Source organism: Polypterus senegalus, chromosome 3 (assembly GCF_016835505.1).
Source record: "Polypterus senegalus isolate Bchr_013 chromosome 3, ASM1683550v1, whole genome shotgun sequence".
NCBI classification, from domain to species: Eukaryota; Metazoa; Chordata; class Cladistia; order Polypteriformes; family Polypteridae; genus Polypterus; species Polypterus senegalus.
This window is the reverse complement of record NC_053156.1, coordinates 181646820-181663988: the sequence shown is the minus strand read 5'-3', so window position 1 is coordinate 181663988 and position 17169 is coordinate 181646820. Positions and strand designations below refer to the sequence as shown.

General features: G+C 38.0%; 1 protein-coding gene across 2 annotated transcripts in view; it reads left to right on the top strand.

Annotated features, from left to right (window-relative positions):
* The window catches only part of LOC120525727 (WD repeat-containing protein 26), a 199686-nt gene that overhangs the window by 53176 nt on the left and 129341 nt on the right, over window positions 1-17169 (top strand). For both annotated transcript variants that reach the window (XM_039748275.1, XM_039748274.1), the window contains exon 4: window positions 14141-14277. In XM_039748275.1, coding sequence (XP_039604209.1) covers window positions 14141-14277 — 137 coding nt within the window. The remainder of the gene's footprint in view (window positions 1-14140; window positions 14278-17169) is intronic.

The window sequence follows — 17169 nt, the reverse complement described above, 5'->3', positions numbered from 1 at the left end:
GCCCAGACCTAAATCCCATTGAAAATATGTGGAAAGGTTTGAAGATAGCAGTCCACCAATGCTCATCATCCAATTTGACCGAACTTGAACAGTTCTGTGAAGAAAAGTGGGCAAATATTGCTCAATCTAGATGTGCAAAGCTGATAGAGAAGTATCCCAACAGACTCAAGGCTGTCATTAAAGCAAAAAAATATTGACATTTGGGGTGATCCTTTACTAAACTCAGTATGTCTCTTTATCATTTTTCTGAACTGTAGCTGTTATATCTTTCACTTGGATGTTATAGGTTGCATTGAGCAAGTAAAATTGTGAAGAAATATTTTTGTGTGTGTTTTCATTTAAGTCTGTAAAGCAAAAAGAGGGAATATTTTGAAGGGGGTGATTCTTTTCTATACCCACTGTACAACTCCAGGCACTTCATACAGAGATAAATAAGACTTGAGCTGGGAGAACTTTTTGACTGAGTTGAGCACTGTTGTGCTGATTGACACATTTACAAAAGAAAAGACGCTAATGGAGAGGTGTGAAGGACTTTAAAATGGCCTGGGATTGAGTTTTTTTTCATAGGCTTCAGGGATTATAGTGTTAATCCTTAAATTTTGGATTCAATTTTGACCATTTTCTGCTGCTTTGTTTTAACTGGCAATAAATTCTACATACTTTACTCAATATACATGTCCCATACATCAAAGTGAATGGCAGACAGAATATTTACATTTGGTGGAGAAATTGTGTAATGCAAAGTTGACTGATTTGCTCACTCATTAACTTTACTAACAAAACTTTTTTGTTTAGTTAAAAAGTTGAAGATGGCATTTTGGTACATCTAGTCCAGTAGGTGTCCACTTAGAATGGATGTTTCGATAAATCAGTATTTAGGGGTTTAAATCCCCTACACAAACCTAGAAAAACTAAATACTTTCAGTATTCATTAATTATGCTACTTATGAGCTCTTTGTTTTGCTGAGAACATGTTTTATGCAAATTAAGCACACAGCAGAAGGGATTGACTGGAGAAACAGTTGCAAATAGAGGTGGATGCATGACTGAAAATGGGGTTATGTGTTGAAGTGGATAAAAGGACACCTGATCATGTTGTGAAGTGGAAGGGAGAGAAAAGGTTTGTCAAACCTTTTTGATTAGCAAGTGCTGCGTTTTGGTGTTGACTACCTACTCTCACCTTGGTTATCCATTCTACTCTTTTAGTCTCCGGTCGCCGAGTTGAAAACCAGCCATGTGGAAATGCTTATTTTACCTCACATCAATACACTAGTGTAACACACAGGATATTGGCAGTTATGTATTTCCAGTTCAAGCACTGCTTTCCATATACTGTACATTCACATCTGATACTTACTTTTTTTTTTTTTTTGTTATTACTTGAATAAAAACCTGTTTATCGAATAGTGTCTGAAGTTGTATACTTGCAAATCTGGAGTGGGTATTTCCAACTGTTCCAACTATACTTCAAGGCTAAGAATGTGCACGCATCATGGCTGCCACACGTTACTAGTGTTTTCTTTGCACATGTCCGTAAATGTAAATGAGTATAACATGTGCACGAGTTGTATTACCAGCAAAAAATCAGAGGGCACAGTTTGTTCAAATTGGAAATGTGACATCAGTGTCTTTGTTTACTATCAACATATGACAGCAAGCTGCCTTGCAGATCCTACAGGATCAATATGTGTGTTTCGATGTTTGATTAATTTTTTGATGTAGTGAAGCAAATCATGAAAAGTGTATTTGTTTTGGTTTTCTTCATCTATTTTCCGCATAGGCAGTACAAACATTGTATATTCCCCATTGTAATGATGTGATAGATTCTAAAGGTTTCACATACCATCTTTTGTGTTGTGGAAATATCGACTTTAATCCCATAGTTTATTTTGTCATTATCCTCCTTATCATTAGACCTGAGCGTTACTTGGGGTGCGAAAACTATGCTAAAAGCGTTCGTCCAGAGTGTCAATTAGGTAACTGTACAGATGCATCTTGTGTAAGCATCAGAACCAAGAATCTCTCGGGCTGTAAAAGTGCTGCCATTCTTTGGCAAAATTGCATCAGAGTGTAGGTTTTCATTTAATTATGAAGAAATGTGCACTTTACCAACAATGAAGACTATGATGAGAATACCCATCCAGCACCCAAACTGAAGAAAATTGGGAGGTAAACCAGTCCACTGTAGTAAAATTTGGGAGCATTTCCATTCCGGCCTGTGATGTCAGCATCGATGAAATTTTCATGGCAAATAAGAGCAGACTGTCGTGAAATACAGTATATCTTAAAAAGAGCAAGATTTGGCATAGTTTATATAAGCTTTTGTGAATCTAAAACAGGATACATCAGGAATTTGGTTCTGTACACAGGGAAAGGGACAATGTTTGGTCAGAAATATAATCAGTATGGTGTTGCTACGAAAGTGTTGCTGACTTTGATGGATTCTCTGCTAACCTTGGACAATTTTCATGCTTTGCCAGACCTATTTGACATTTTGCTGCAAAGAAAGACTAAAGCATATGGAACAGTGTCCCAACTGTCGTGGCATGCCTGAAGACTTTGGCAGAGCTAAAATACAGCGAGGTGCGCTAGTAGCTTGACGAAAGGATGAAGTGCTTGTGCTGAAATGAAAAGATGATAAAGATGTTTATCTTCTTGGCATCATACATAATGTAGCGACAGTACAGAGAATGTGTTTACCTGCTGTCCCAGTAGAGGACAACAATCTCACCATTAATGTTCTCAAAGGTCAAGGGAGCTGATCATATACTTCAGGAATGGGGTAAAGATTATTCCCATGATATGGAATGCTCTTGGGTGGGTGAGCAGCTATAAATTTCTTAGTATATTTTGCTGATGATGTGAAGTGGGCAGAATACATTTCAGCATATGTCAAGAAAGCTCTGTAATTAAAGCCTTCACTTCCTCAGACATCCGAAGAAAGCTTTAATTTTCTGATCTGGTCTCCCTAACTTCTACACATGCACAGTAGAGTCTGTCCTCAGTACATAAAATTTGGATACAGCACCTGCTTGGGGTGTGAGTGTGTGTGTTTTGTGTGTATGTGAAATATGTCTTCATCAGAGGAAATGATTAGACATGCAGTAATCAAAGGCAACATATAGCAAAGGGAGGGGGGTGAATCAATACTTTGACTACTGTCTTCTGAACCCTACTTATTGATCCACCCAACACCTTCACACCCATACTGTAGTTAAGTGTATTTCATTTTAGTTTTTCCTTTCTTCACTCTCTAACGGTTGGCCACTTGACATAAAAACTAGTTAATAAAGATCTAATGACAGTGTTACTAATTGGTAATTTCAAAACAGTAATTGAACTTTAGTTCTGTTCAGCATGGGTTTAAAGGAAAGGTAGTAGGATTCTTTCAGAAATCGATTTGATATAAAGTTTGTTATAAAGTTGAAATTAGTGAAATATTGTGGGATCTTATTTTTATTGTTTAAGACATTCGTAAGAAACTTTGTTGCTAATGTTTGCTGGACATTTGCATGGCTGCTTATATTTCCAGTTGGTTAAATTAACAGCTGTTCTTTATTATACAAGAGGCTTAGTTTTGTTTTAATATTATTTTGGAATACTCTTCAGAGTAGACCAGAAACTGAGCAGGCTTTAAAATTTGTGATGTAGTAGATGCATTCCAGAGCTTCAGTTTTTTTAATAAGAGACTTTATCAGAGGAAGATCTAAAGTAGGACGAATAAGAATATATTTTATGACCATGGCTGGGAGGGTTTAGTATTTTGAAGTTGCTTTCAGCTCTGCTGCTGCTTCCACCGTATTCCACAACTTTTACAATATCCCTCCATGTACACTCATTGGCCTGGTGTAAATTCAGTTCTGGCTCCATCTGACCCAAATTCAATTGAGGCAAGAGGCAACACTATCCATCAATTCAATAAGCCAGTCAATGGCATGATCAGAGAGATGCTGTTGGACATGTACCCTGCCCAATGGAGTTTAGCAGTGGAGAAGTTCCTCCTCCTTGCAGGTGAGTGCTTTCTAGTTGTGCTCATTCTTGCATTCACTGTATTGGCTCCTTTAATAGAAAGTTGCTAACCACAGTTGTTCTGGTACATAGCATTTCTTTTATCCAGCTACTACCCCCTTGGTAGTCTGCATTTTAGCTTTAGAGGTTGCTTTATGTTTTCATGGAATATTGGATAAATTATATTTATTTTATAAAAAATATTCAAACTTCAATATATTTGAATTACCTAGGCACTTTTGGTATATTTCACTTTACAGTACAGTACACACAATGTCAAAGTCAGACTTTGATGTCTACTCTGTGTATTGAGGTTATACAGTGACTTTCCTCAGTTCTGTGGCAGACAGGTACTTGTGCAGGTACCATAGCAAATTTTATGCCAATTTCGTTAAAATGGGAGCTTGTTCTCAAACGATTCATAAACTAATGTAGTATTATCTATCTATCCATCCATCCATCATATACAGTTGTATGCCAACTTTAACTAGACATGTAGTAGCACAGACTGTTTAAGTCTCTGTCCTTTTGGTAGTAGCACAGACTGTTTAAGTCTCTGTCCTTTTGTCAGGGTGCTGAACAGCTTTTTTCAACTGCTGGTCTTATGCAGCTCACTCCCCTTACGTAGCAGTTTGGAAGTTGACTGGCAGCTGTGTTCCTGAAGCTTCATTGACTCATTGTGTTAACGCTCTGTGGAAATTGATCAGTACTCATCGGAGGAATTTTTGTGTAGTGTATTGAAATTGAAGAAAATTGTCATAAGAAGGAAGCACCAGCTTGTCAGTTCTTCAAACCTCCTCATCAGGAAAAATTACATATTAAAGAGAATATTGGCCATAAGTACAAATGGCCTCTAATTGGTCAATCATCCAAGCTTGTCTCCACTGTGTTCCTCCTCAACTGCAGATCCTCCATATACTGGTTTCAGTTATTCAAGGTTTGAACATAAAGTATTAAAAAAACCCAAAAATTAAAAATTCATATAATTAACTGTGTGTCCACCTGTTGGTTTGTATCCAGTATAAATACTCCAGCTGTCCACTGTGTTTGTCATCCGCTCTAGGCCCCATCCTTTTGCTGTTGGCCATGCTGTAGCATCCATTGTGTTTACATTATCCATGCTCAAAGTATCAATATACACAAACACCCACACACTTGTTTTTTGCACAATAAGTTCGCTATAGTTTCACTTGTTTGCGTCTATGAAAGTGTAACCCATTTCACAACACTTGCTGTCTACTCATTCTATTCAGGTTTGACCACCCTAACCCACTCTCACCTCTGAGTACTGCACCCTCTACCCATTCTTCTGCTGATACCAGCATAGGTGAGAGTTTTCCCCCAACCCACAATTACAGCAGCCCAGGTAAGCAGAGAGCTGAGGAGACTTTGTGCCAGCAAAGCAGCGGGTCCAGATGGAGTATCGCCACAACTGCTGAATTGTTTTGCGTTGGAGCTGTGGAGTCCTCTACAGCGCATCTTCAACCTGAGCGTGGAACGGGGGAAGAGTCCCGAGGCTTTGGAAAACATCTTGCATCACCCCAGTCCCAAAGGTGTCGCGTCCTAGTGAGCTGAACAACTTCCGTCCTGTCGCTCTGATGTCACGTGATGAAGACCATGGAGAGGCTGCTGCTTTACCACCTGAGGCCACAGGTCCGCCACGCCCTCGACTCTCTGCAATTTGCATACCAGGAGAAGGTGGGAGCAGACGATGCCATCATCTATATCCTACACCGATCCCTTTCCCACTTGGACAGAGGCAGTGGTGCTGTAAGAATTATGTTTCTGGACTTCTCTAGCGCCTTCAACACCATCCAACCTCTGCTCCTTAGGGACAAGCTGACAGAGATGGGAGTAGATTCATATCTGGTAGCATGGATCGTGGACTATCTTAAAGACAGACCTCAGTATGCGCATCTCATGAGCTGCAGGTCCTGACATTGTGGTCAGCAACACAGGAGCACCGCAGGGGACTGCACTTTCTCCGGTTCTGTTCAGCCTATATACAGTACATCAGACTTCCAATACAACTCGGAGTCCTGCCACGTACAAGTTTGCAGACACTGCTATCGTGGGCTGCATCAGGAGTGGGCAGGAGGAGGAGTATAGGAACCTAATCAAGGACCTTGTTAAATGGTGTGACTCAAACCACCTACAACTGAGCACCAGCAAGACCAAGGAGCTGGTGGTGGATTTTAGGAGGCCCAGGCCCCACATGGACCCTGTGATCGTCAGAGGTGACTGTGCAGAGGGTGCAGACCTATAAATACCTGGGAGTGCAGCTGGATGATAAATTGGACTGCTGTCACTGTCCTGCTCCACTGACAGACTGAGGAGGTTGTTCCTCCCCCACAGTATACAACTCTTCAATTCCACTGGGGGTAAACGTTAATACAGTAATCCCTCCTCGATCGCGGGGGTTGCGTTCCAGACCCCCTGCGATAGGTGAAAATCCACGAAGTAGAAACCATATGTGTGTGTGGTTATTTTTATATATTTTAAGCCCTTATAAACTCGCCCACAGTTTATTAATATTCCCCGCACAGTTATACAGCATATATGTATTCTTTGTATTCTCTTAGATATTAGGTAAGATTTATTGAAATTATGTATATAAACACACTGTTTATATACAGTAAAACCTAAATATTATTTTAAAGATATTGAGTGTCTCCGATATCACATATGTTACAGCCATTACGATAGACAGGCCACCAGCAATAAATACGTACAATGCAAGAAAAATATTATACAGTAAATGTGTGTACAGTGACACTAAACGTACGTATCTACAGTATCTATCTACATGTACTAAGTACTGTAAGTAGAAAATTAATTCTGGTTACTCACCAACAATGACACGATTTGTCCGATAACAATGAGTTTAATTTTACTGCACAACAAAGGAGAGCGTTGCAGCTCTTCTAAAGGAGCCACTTCTGGCTATAATGAAGGGCTTGACTATGCACAAAGATAAAGACAAAAGAGCACAAAAGTTAACTCTTTACACAGTGAAACACGTTGATGCTGACGAGACTCCCTGGTTAACACTGCATTCAGCACACAGGAACTTAACTGCGTGCTCTGCTTGGTTAGCTTCTCAGTCATCTGCCAAAAGCGTCCCTTGTATGAAATCAACTGGGCAAACCAACCGAGGAAGCATGTACAGGAAGTAAAAAGACACATTGTCCGCAGAAGTGAAAAATCCATGTTATATATTTAGTTATGCTTACATATAAAATCCGCGATAGAGTGAAGCCGCGAAAGTCGAAGCGTGATATAGCAAGGGATTACTGTATTATACAAAATTCTTGTCTGTCTGTTATGCCTTCATTGTTATCACTCTTTAATTCTGTTCTTTATCAGTATGCTGCTGCTGGAGTATGTGAATTTCCCCTTGGGGTTAATAAAATCTTATCTATCTTATCTGTGTATGAAGCCTAGCACATTACAGTAATAACAGCTCTTAGATGCCCCTAGGGCTGTGTGTGTGCTCCCATCAATTGATCGACATGTGATTTCCTGGCACTGAGTGGCATGGATAAATTGTTGGACACTATTCTTCATGGGGACTGGGACTTGCAATTGTTCCCCAAGGACAAGGATTTTCCACTAAGTGTGGGTGAGCTCAGACGAAGTCCCTGCTGTTTGTACACATCTCTCATTACTACTACCAATTCGATGTTTTAGTGAGGTCCTTAGATTATTGCAGTTGCTTATGGCCTCTGATGGAGTTCCTAGAAGATGAAAAATTTGTAATAGGTTTCCCATAGGTGAACCTGGTGAGGGATGAGAGCAGAGGCTCGAGGGATGAGAGCAGAGGCTAATGTGTGTGTTTTATCCCATCTAACCAAACAACACCACCCCTTCCCCTTGCCATGCTTCTTTGGTTTTCACGCATGGTTTCCGTGTCCGTAGGGTTTTTCAGGAATGTAACCCCTACCGATTAACTTGTATATATTAGGGCTTGGTATTATCTGCAGATTTTGCTTATCTGTGACGGGGTGTTTAGATGTGCATGAACTATATCCCCTGTAATATGTGATGGGTGGTTGGGCTGCTCTGTATATATGTATGTGTGTATATGTGTGTACAGGTGCATCTTATTATATAGATTCATTACACACAGAGTGATATATTTCGAGCGTTTTTTTTATTTTGCTGATTATGCCTTATAGCCAATGAAAACTCAAAATTCAGAAAAAAAAAAAAAAATAGAATATTACATATGACCAATAAAAAAAGATTTTTCATAGAGATGTTGGCCTACTGAAAATGTTCATGTACGCACTCAATACTTGGTCAGGGCTGCTTTTGTTTGAATTAATGCATCAATGTGGCGTGGCATGGAGGCAATCAACCTGTGGCACTGCTGAAGTGTTTTGGAAGTCTAGGATACTTTGATAGTGGCCTTCAGCTTGTTTGCATTGTTGGGTCTGGTGTCTCATCTTTCTCTTGACAATAGGTCAGACGTGTTTGCTGGCCAATCGAGCACAGTGATACCATGGTCATTAAACCGGGTATTGGTACTTTTGGCAGTGTGGACAGGTGCCAAGTCCAGCTTGAAAACGAGTTCCTTATCTCCATAAAGCTTGTCATCCAGAGGGAAGCAAAAAATACTATAAAATTTCCTAGTAGACGGCTGTGCCGAGTTTGGACTTGATAAACACAGTGGACCAACACCAGCAGATGATATGGCTTCCCAAATCATCACTGACTGTGGAAACTTTACACTGGATTAAAAGCAACTTGGATTCTGTGACTGTCCACCCTTCCTCCAGACTCTGGGACCTTGATTTCCAAATGCAAATTTTACTTTCACCTGAAAAGAGGACTTTGGACCACTGAGCAACAGTCTAGTCCGTTTTCTACTTAGCCCAGGTAAGATGCTTCCGACTTTGTCTCTAGTTCAGAAGTGGCTTGACCTAAGGAATGCAACAGTTGTAACGCATGTCCCGGATTCGTCTGTGTGGGGTGGCTCTTGAAGCACCGACTCCAGCTACAGTCCACTCCTTGTGAATCTCCCCAAATTCTTGAGTAGACTGCGTTTCACAATCCTCTGAATGCTGCGGTTATCCCTGTTGCTTGTGCACCTTTTTCTGCCACATTTTTCATTCCACTCAACTTTCTATTAATATGCTTGGATACAACACTCTGTGAACAACCAGCTTCTTTAGCAGCGAGTCGGCAGTCTTCCCCATGATTGTTTCGCATACTGAACCAGACTGAGAAACCATTTAAAGGCTCAGGACACCTTTGCAGGTGTTTTGTGTTAATTGGCTCAGTGAAGTGTGACACCATGAGTCTACAATATTGAACTTTTTCACAATATTTATTTTCTCAGGTACTGAATTTTGAGCTTTCATTAACTATAAGCAATAATCAGCAAAATGAAAAGAAATAAACACTTGAAATATATAGATTCATTACACACAGTCATATAATATGGGTTTCACTTTTTGGATTCAATTACTGAAATAAATTAACTTTTCTGTGATATTCTACTTGATTGAAATGCACCTGTACATATAAGTGTGTGTGAATATGTGTGATAGGTCTGAATTTGAACGGCAGAGATACAAAGACGATGTAACATCACTTTTACATACCTTGTTCAATAATCAACCTGTTGACTATGGTTTTACATGCTGTTGCTTCACAACACTATTTTTTGATTGAGCAAATTCAGCAAGAAATCAAAAATGAAAATTGTCACTTCTGCAGGTCATTTACAATCATTGAAGTAAATGGCTTCTGCTGAACCACATTTAGCTGGCATTCTGATCCTTGGTTTTACAGGCGGGAGTCATAAATGCTACATTATATACTTTTTTGATTGAATAAATGTAACTAACTGAAAAATGCTATAAACATAAAGATTAAATAACTTTTTCTAAAAGTTTATCTTCTATTCTCATGAGGAGGAGATTTTTTTTAACGAACAAGAACATCTCCACCTTGTCACAGAAAATTCTGTTTCTCTTTTTGTTGACCACATTAGAGGCCGCACTGAACAATCTCTCGCTGTCCACGCTAGTGCACGGGGCTGACAGGAACTTTTGTGCTACTTTGGCAATGGTAGGGAACCAACTCCAGTTGTTCCAGTTTTGCAGTGGATTTTCATTCCTTGGGATTGGTGCTTCTGACAAACTCTACACCTGCTGAATAAACATGTGTATGTATACAGCATTATATTTAATGCCGTCTTTCATATCTAAAATATAAACCTGCATTTTGGCTTTTACCAGTGCTGTCAGGTTAATATTAGAATCATCATGTTGAAAATAAGTATACAGTATTTGAACATATGGTAAAAGTTTTGTGAGCTTGAATGCATGTCTGTGATGTTTGTGATGTGTTTTCAAGATTTTATTAATGCATTTATAGTAGTGTTTTTACTTTTTTACTGTGAAGCATGAAGTACTTATGAGTTACACATTCTAGTTAAGAGACTGTGCTAAAAACTGGATGAACCGGACTCCCTTTCAAAAAGCAACAAAATCAAAGAGAAAAAAAAACCCACACCTTACTGTCTCTTTCTGCAGTGTTCATAAGAAAAAAATGGCCAAAAAAGTAAATGCAGTCATTAATAATTTTTCTTTTTGTCCAACTGTTTTATTTTTCCTAAAGGCCCAAGGACGTTGTATCCCTATGTATGTTTTTGACAGTACCTAAACTGAAGTTCTGTGAACCTTTACTAAATGTTGCTTTGTGATGGTCTTTTGTATTTTTCAGTTGCAATGTAATTAATTAGTGACCAGAGACTTGTTTAAAATCAGTAGAATCAGTTTGTATTTATTAGGAAAATATTAGGGTAAAACCTGCTGAACAATATTTTAAAGCAAAAAAAGCATAGGCTATAGATAGCTCAGACGCTAGATGAAAACTAGCAGCCTTTAAAAAGGGGTGTGCATAACGCAGAGAATGCTGACCATTTAATGACTACTAATTCAGAATAACAATTTAGAAAATAACTTTTGAGATCCACTAATACTTGTGTGCATAAACGGGTCTGTAAAATTTCATAGTATTGCAAAGCTGGCCTTAAGTAACATAATGCCAATGTTAGTGCATGGTAAAACTTATATTTGAATGTCTTTTTTTGCCATCCAGGATTATTCTGAATACATTTGAATCTTATCAGAATAATATTTGATCCAACAGCCCCCAGGCTTTACTTAATAGTGCTTTACAGATATCTGTGAGCTATCTACCTCTTTTTTTTTTTTTTTTTTACTCCTATTGCTATCTGGCTGTTTTCCAGGGACATTATTATATTTTCTTCAAACCTTTCGCTATGAATATTGATGAGTGTATACATCCTCTTGGCATTTATCTAGGTCGTTTTCTGCTGTGGACATTCTACCTGAAAGGACTTGCTTGCTCAATGTTGTCTTCTTGCAATATTTCAAGTGTGAGTAAATTTACCTCTGCATTGAAATAAAGGTCCTTATACCTTGGGTTGTAGTGAGAACCCTATAGATGAGGTTTATGTAAATCTCACTGAAACTATTGTTTGTTGCCAATAGTTTTAAGCCTTCAGGAAAGTCCTTATACTGAATAAATTTTGCAGCAAAAAAAAAAAAAAAGTCAGGCTGAGCATTTTTAGTCAACATTCATTTTAACTGAGGGACTGATATAAAGCTTAGGCTTCAGATTGGCAAATTCAATTGTTGAATGGAGTGAGTAGTATGATTTATGATCTCAAACAAACCTCACTTATTAGGTGTTAGACTTGCAGGTAACTCATTATCAGTGGTTTAAGCCCAGAGTGCGCTCTTGTGCACAAGCAAGTTCTGGAGCGTATAAAATATGCTATCCAATTTAGTGGCAACATCTTCAGTTGAAGCATTTTCGGGTGTATACCATGTTCCGTTTTGTGTAATATGAGGCAAGAGTTGGCTAATTGTGAATGTTTAAAATGACCATCTTTCTGCCGATCTCTATTATATCTGAGAAGTTATGCAAGGATAGAACACATTCTTTCATGGCATATTATAAAGTATGAGTGTTCATGGCAAACTTCTCCATAGCCTTTGCAGTGTTACATGTGTTGATTCAGCATACTACACAAGCTTTTTTTTTTTTTTATGTATTTTCAATTTTTCAACCATTCTTGCAAATGCAATGGGGCATGCAGCGCATTCTTGGGTGTGTCGGATTCTCCTCTTTTGCTCTGAGAAATTTTGTACATTTGTCAGGCTGGTAGGTAATTAGGTAACTTCCTAATTACTTTCTGTAAGTAATAGGCCAGGAATTGAGCTAATAATTTTTCACCTGTGTTCATAGCAGAGATCTATATCTCTGAGACAGGTATGTTTGTTACCTTACTTTAAAAGTGATAACTGGCATGTTAATTCTAGGCTTAGACAGCTTGATAAAGTGGCTTCTTTCATCACATCAAAGGAGGAAGGATAACCATTTCCAAAAGGAGGAAATTAGCTTGGAAGAGAGCCCATCTATTCTGGAGTCATTCCAAGACTTGTCCTAGATCCACTTAATATAATCCTGTAATAAGTTTACAGGATTTTAGAAATTTAGCAAATAACAAAGAAAAAAAAACTAAAAGAATGGTAATTGTGGCATGTGGTGACCCACAGTAATTCTGTAGACACTGTAACGATCCCACCCCACGTCACAACCCCTTACAATCCAGCAAACCATTAAACATTACAATAAGTCCCCAATTGAAAACCGTACACTTCAGTGGAACTTAACTATAAAAATAACCTCCTATATAGGATATAAACAGGAACTTAAAAGCAGAGCCTAGGCAGTAACAATATGCTGTAGCTAATTAATAATCTGTAGGAAGACCATCAAAAGTTCACAAAGACTTTAACAATATACTGAAGGTGCAACTTGAGAGGAATAAAGAGATCTTCATTGCTGGAAGGTGCCAGTTGTATTGGAGTTGTCTTTCACAGCAAGTGCTCTGCAGATTTGTTGAATAAAGAGTATGCTAGACTGAGTTATTTTTAATTTAGTAGTATAAATTAAGTATGGCGGATGCCCAACATCCTCAGCTTTTTTTGACAGGAGCAGTGACCTTCAAGCTTTTCACTATAAAGTCAAGTCCAGAACAATAGTAGACTTAAGAGCTTTCAAAAATGATACTTTGAACGCAACAAGGCTATTTTAGAATGGCAGAAAATGTCTCAGTCTAGATGGGTATATACATACAAAGAATCCCCTTAATCTAGCAGGCAGAGTTTGAAAAACTTTGGTCATGTTGGTCTTCTCTGCACCCTCTTTAAGCTCCACAGTTAATGCATTGTTTTTGTTATTCCTGTCCTCCTCCTAAACCATTTACATTTCTGTGTTTGGTAACAGAATATCTATAATAGGCATACAGTTGCTAATACAGTTTTCTGCAGAAATCGGCAATCTCTATTGAATTTTGCTTGCTCTTTTTCAACAGCAACCAGTTCAGCACTTATGTCAGAAAATTTAGTCTATAGGGTTTTATTGATTAATGTTCAAGAATAAGATTTCTCCTTCAATCTCTTAACACAATCTTCTTGTTGCAAGACTCTGATCGAGGATATTACTTTAAGTTAAAAGTTGAAGAGTTGGTTGTTCGGCTTGATTGAAGGCCTCTCTTCTCAGTGAAATAGGAGTCAAGTTTTCAGTGAAGATGTTAGAAGATACGTTTGGGGCAGAGAGCCAAATAATGGTTGTGGGACGATAGAGCTCGAACTTGAGTCAGCCATCAATGTGAAGCACAATAGTTTTCAAACTGAATGACCAGCTTTCAGATTTACAGTAGAGGTAAGAGTTTCACAGTGAAGTAGAAATCCAGAGTTCAAGGTTTTAGGTGATTTGTCTATCTGTATGTGTCTTTGCACATGTCACTGCCATTCTCAAATTCAACATTATTAACAAAAAATAGTTACTAGTACTTATCTCTAAAGAATGATAGATGCACTATGAGGACTGGAATTAAATGAGCTTATTCATACTTGAGGTTCTTAAAAATGTTCCCAGTCAAATGGTCAGTAAGTAAGTTATACTGAAACTAAACTGGTTTGCTCGTGTAACTTTTCATGAAAAAAATGGAGTGATTTGCAAAATATATTCTATCCTAGACTGTTTTAGTTAATGCATTGTTCTTTTTTTTTTCTCTTTAAAGAGAATGAAATTCTTGCTGCTACAGCAAAAATATTTGGAATATTTGGAAGATGGAAAAGTACTTGAAGCACTGCAGGTTCTCAGAGGAGAGCTTACTCCACTGAAATACAACACAGACCGTATCCATATCCTCAGCGGGTAATGTCTGAATGCATGATTTCATTTTAATTCTCTCCTTCACTTGTTATAGCGCAATAAGATCTGTGATTAAACTAATATATTAATAATAAGAATTTTGCTTTATGTATGTGCATATCATAAAATTATTTGCTTCCCATTTTTTGATGCACCAGTAAAACACCCTTCAGGCAATTTTTGCTGAAGTTTATTTGCAAAGTAATGTAAAAAGCTATGCTTTCATGTCTTGGCTTAAGCTCTGTCACATCAGTGCTTTAACAAAAGAGGCCGTTGAACTATTTAAAGAAGAGAAAGGTATGGGGCAAACTGGTGGAAAATGATCATTGTGATTAATTCTCATTTCACATTTTAGTTGTACAAATGAAATTAATAAACAGTTCTTTAAGAACACTTTATTCTTGAAGTGAAAACAGATTTAGTGTCTTCTAGATAGATCGATAGATACTTTATTAATCCCAAGGGAAAATTCACATACTTTCTAGCAACAAAAACGCAAAAGAACATGTAACTAATCTTCAGTAAAACCAATCTGCATTCGTTTTCTCCAACTTAATAAAATTCTGAAGTTTCTTCTAATAAGAGGGAGTGGTGACAACACATTTAAGACTGGGCATAATGACACAGGCTCTGTTGCCAAGAAAAAATCTAAGACATTAATGAGAGAGGCACTGTTAATGATTATTAACATGAGGTATGAGAACTTCACATTAAGGCACATTAAGTGATCACTGATTACTTCTTATAAGAAAGCGTGTTTTCTTTGAAACTAAAGTCTATCAAGAAAGTGAAGGTGCAACATTTTCTATCCTTTTTGTCACACCCTCATTCTTAGCTTTGTTCATGTTAGAGAAGTGATCCTCCGTTACAAGGTCTGTGAGTGAAGAAAGGACATCTGCTTTAACATGTTTACTTGAAAGGTATTGAAATAAAAATTAAAAGGCTGTATTTAAATAAAATACCTAATGATTCTTAAATTTGTGTCCTTATGCCTGTAAATTTATTACAACAGTGTGTAATCAATCAGTAACCAGTATAATTGTATGTTGATGTTACCACCAGATATTTTTTCTTTTTCAATAGTTGAATGGTTATGTTCTTTAAGCAGTAATTTGAGATTTAAATACATGATTGGATGTTCCTGTTGATCACAAATTTAAGAATGGTAAATAAAAACCTTAAATCCATAAAAGCTTTATCACAAGCGTCAGTCCAAGCAATCTGATTCTTTCAAATCTTTGTAAAATTAGATAAAGGGACAACACAAGTAGGAAAATTCACTATATATCTCCTGTAATAACTGTCCCATCTTAAAGCATCATCCTGTTTCTGTTGTCCGCTTTTTTCTAGTATGAAATAGTTTTCCAGTTTTTTTAATTACTACATACCATCCAGGGTGGAGATTTTTTGCCTGCTATCCCATCCCCCACTGAGGCAGCTGAGGTCTGTTTTATCTGGGAGTGAGGTGTCTGGAATTGTATAGGAAAATATATTATTTAAAACATGCATTTCATGTGTGTTCCATGTCTACAGCGATCTATGTAAATGTGGGATGTAATTTCTTATCAAACATATAACTAAAACAATTTTTTTTCATATGTTATAATAATACAGGTAAAATATTGATGTGAAGTATATAATGTCCAAATATGACCTTTATGACCTTAGTTTCGGAAATTGTTTCCCCCGTGGGGCGACTTGGATCTTTTTCTGAATAAGATCAAACACCATTGTGTAGGATCCGACAGGAGCTTCCACCTGCAACTGAAGCGCATGTACTTCGTGAGCATGCCCATGTCGATCAAACGGAGGAAGCTGTGCAGTTTAGTTGTGACTTTATGCTATAGGAAGATAAGTAAATTAAATATAGGTAAACATTCAATCTGGCTTTTATATAAGTAACATATATATGTGGTTTTCATATAAAGACCATCACTAACAGGACTTTGCACGATACCTTGGCGAGCTCTGTAACCTGTGCTGTTTCATTGAAGGACAGGTGTGGGGTGGACAGACTGGCAGGATGATGCCCGACCTGTTGCTGCTTCATCTAAACGGTGCCATCTTTCACCTTTACACCTGATGTTGCTATGTTGTTGTTATATGTGAGTGTACGTTTCTTGCAGGGAGAATTTCTATTCTCTTTCTCCGATGTAGAACCCTTGTCCTCATCTGAGTTCACCTTTGCTATAGCACGTCTTTATCCGAAAACAACAGTGCCAGATCGGGACGAGTATGAATAAGACTGAGAGAGTAAAACTGAATTTAAAAAAAAAAATATATATAAACCTTTAGGGCTCATTTATACTTCACGCGACGCATGCTGCAGCGGACGCTCCTGCTACGCAAGCGTTGAAGTGTTTATACTTGCGCGCGTAATTTACGTAAATCTGGAGGAGTCCACCAGGTGGCAGTGTGAGATATTATCACGGTGAGAACATGTTTGGCTTCTCTGTGTTGTGAATTGCCTAAATCATCTATTAAATTCCGATAACATCTTACCGCAATATCTGTGAAAAGGATGTTTATTGATTAAATCCATCAATCCAGGGATGTGTCCATTCCAACAAGCATTGGGCACGACTGAGAAACAATCCCTGGACGAGGTCTCCACTCATCGCAAGGTGAATACAAGCACACATACACTAGCGTCATTTTAGCGGCACCAAATCCCCAAATCTGCTTATCTTTGGAAGGAAACCGGAGCACAGTTTGGAATACAAGCAGGAAATGCCAGCAACGTAACTCCCTGCGAGACAGCAGTGCTATTGCTCCGCCACCGTGTCACCCCCATGTGTGTAATTATTAACAGTATTCATTATTTAAATGAAATTATATGTAAAATGTAACATACACACTTTAATGCATTTCATCATGAAAGTGATATCAAGTATA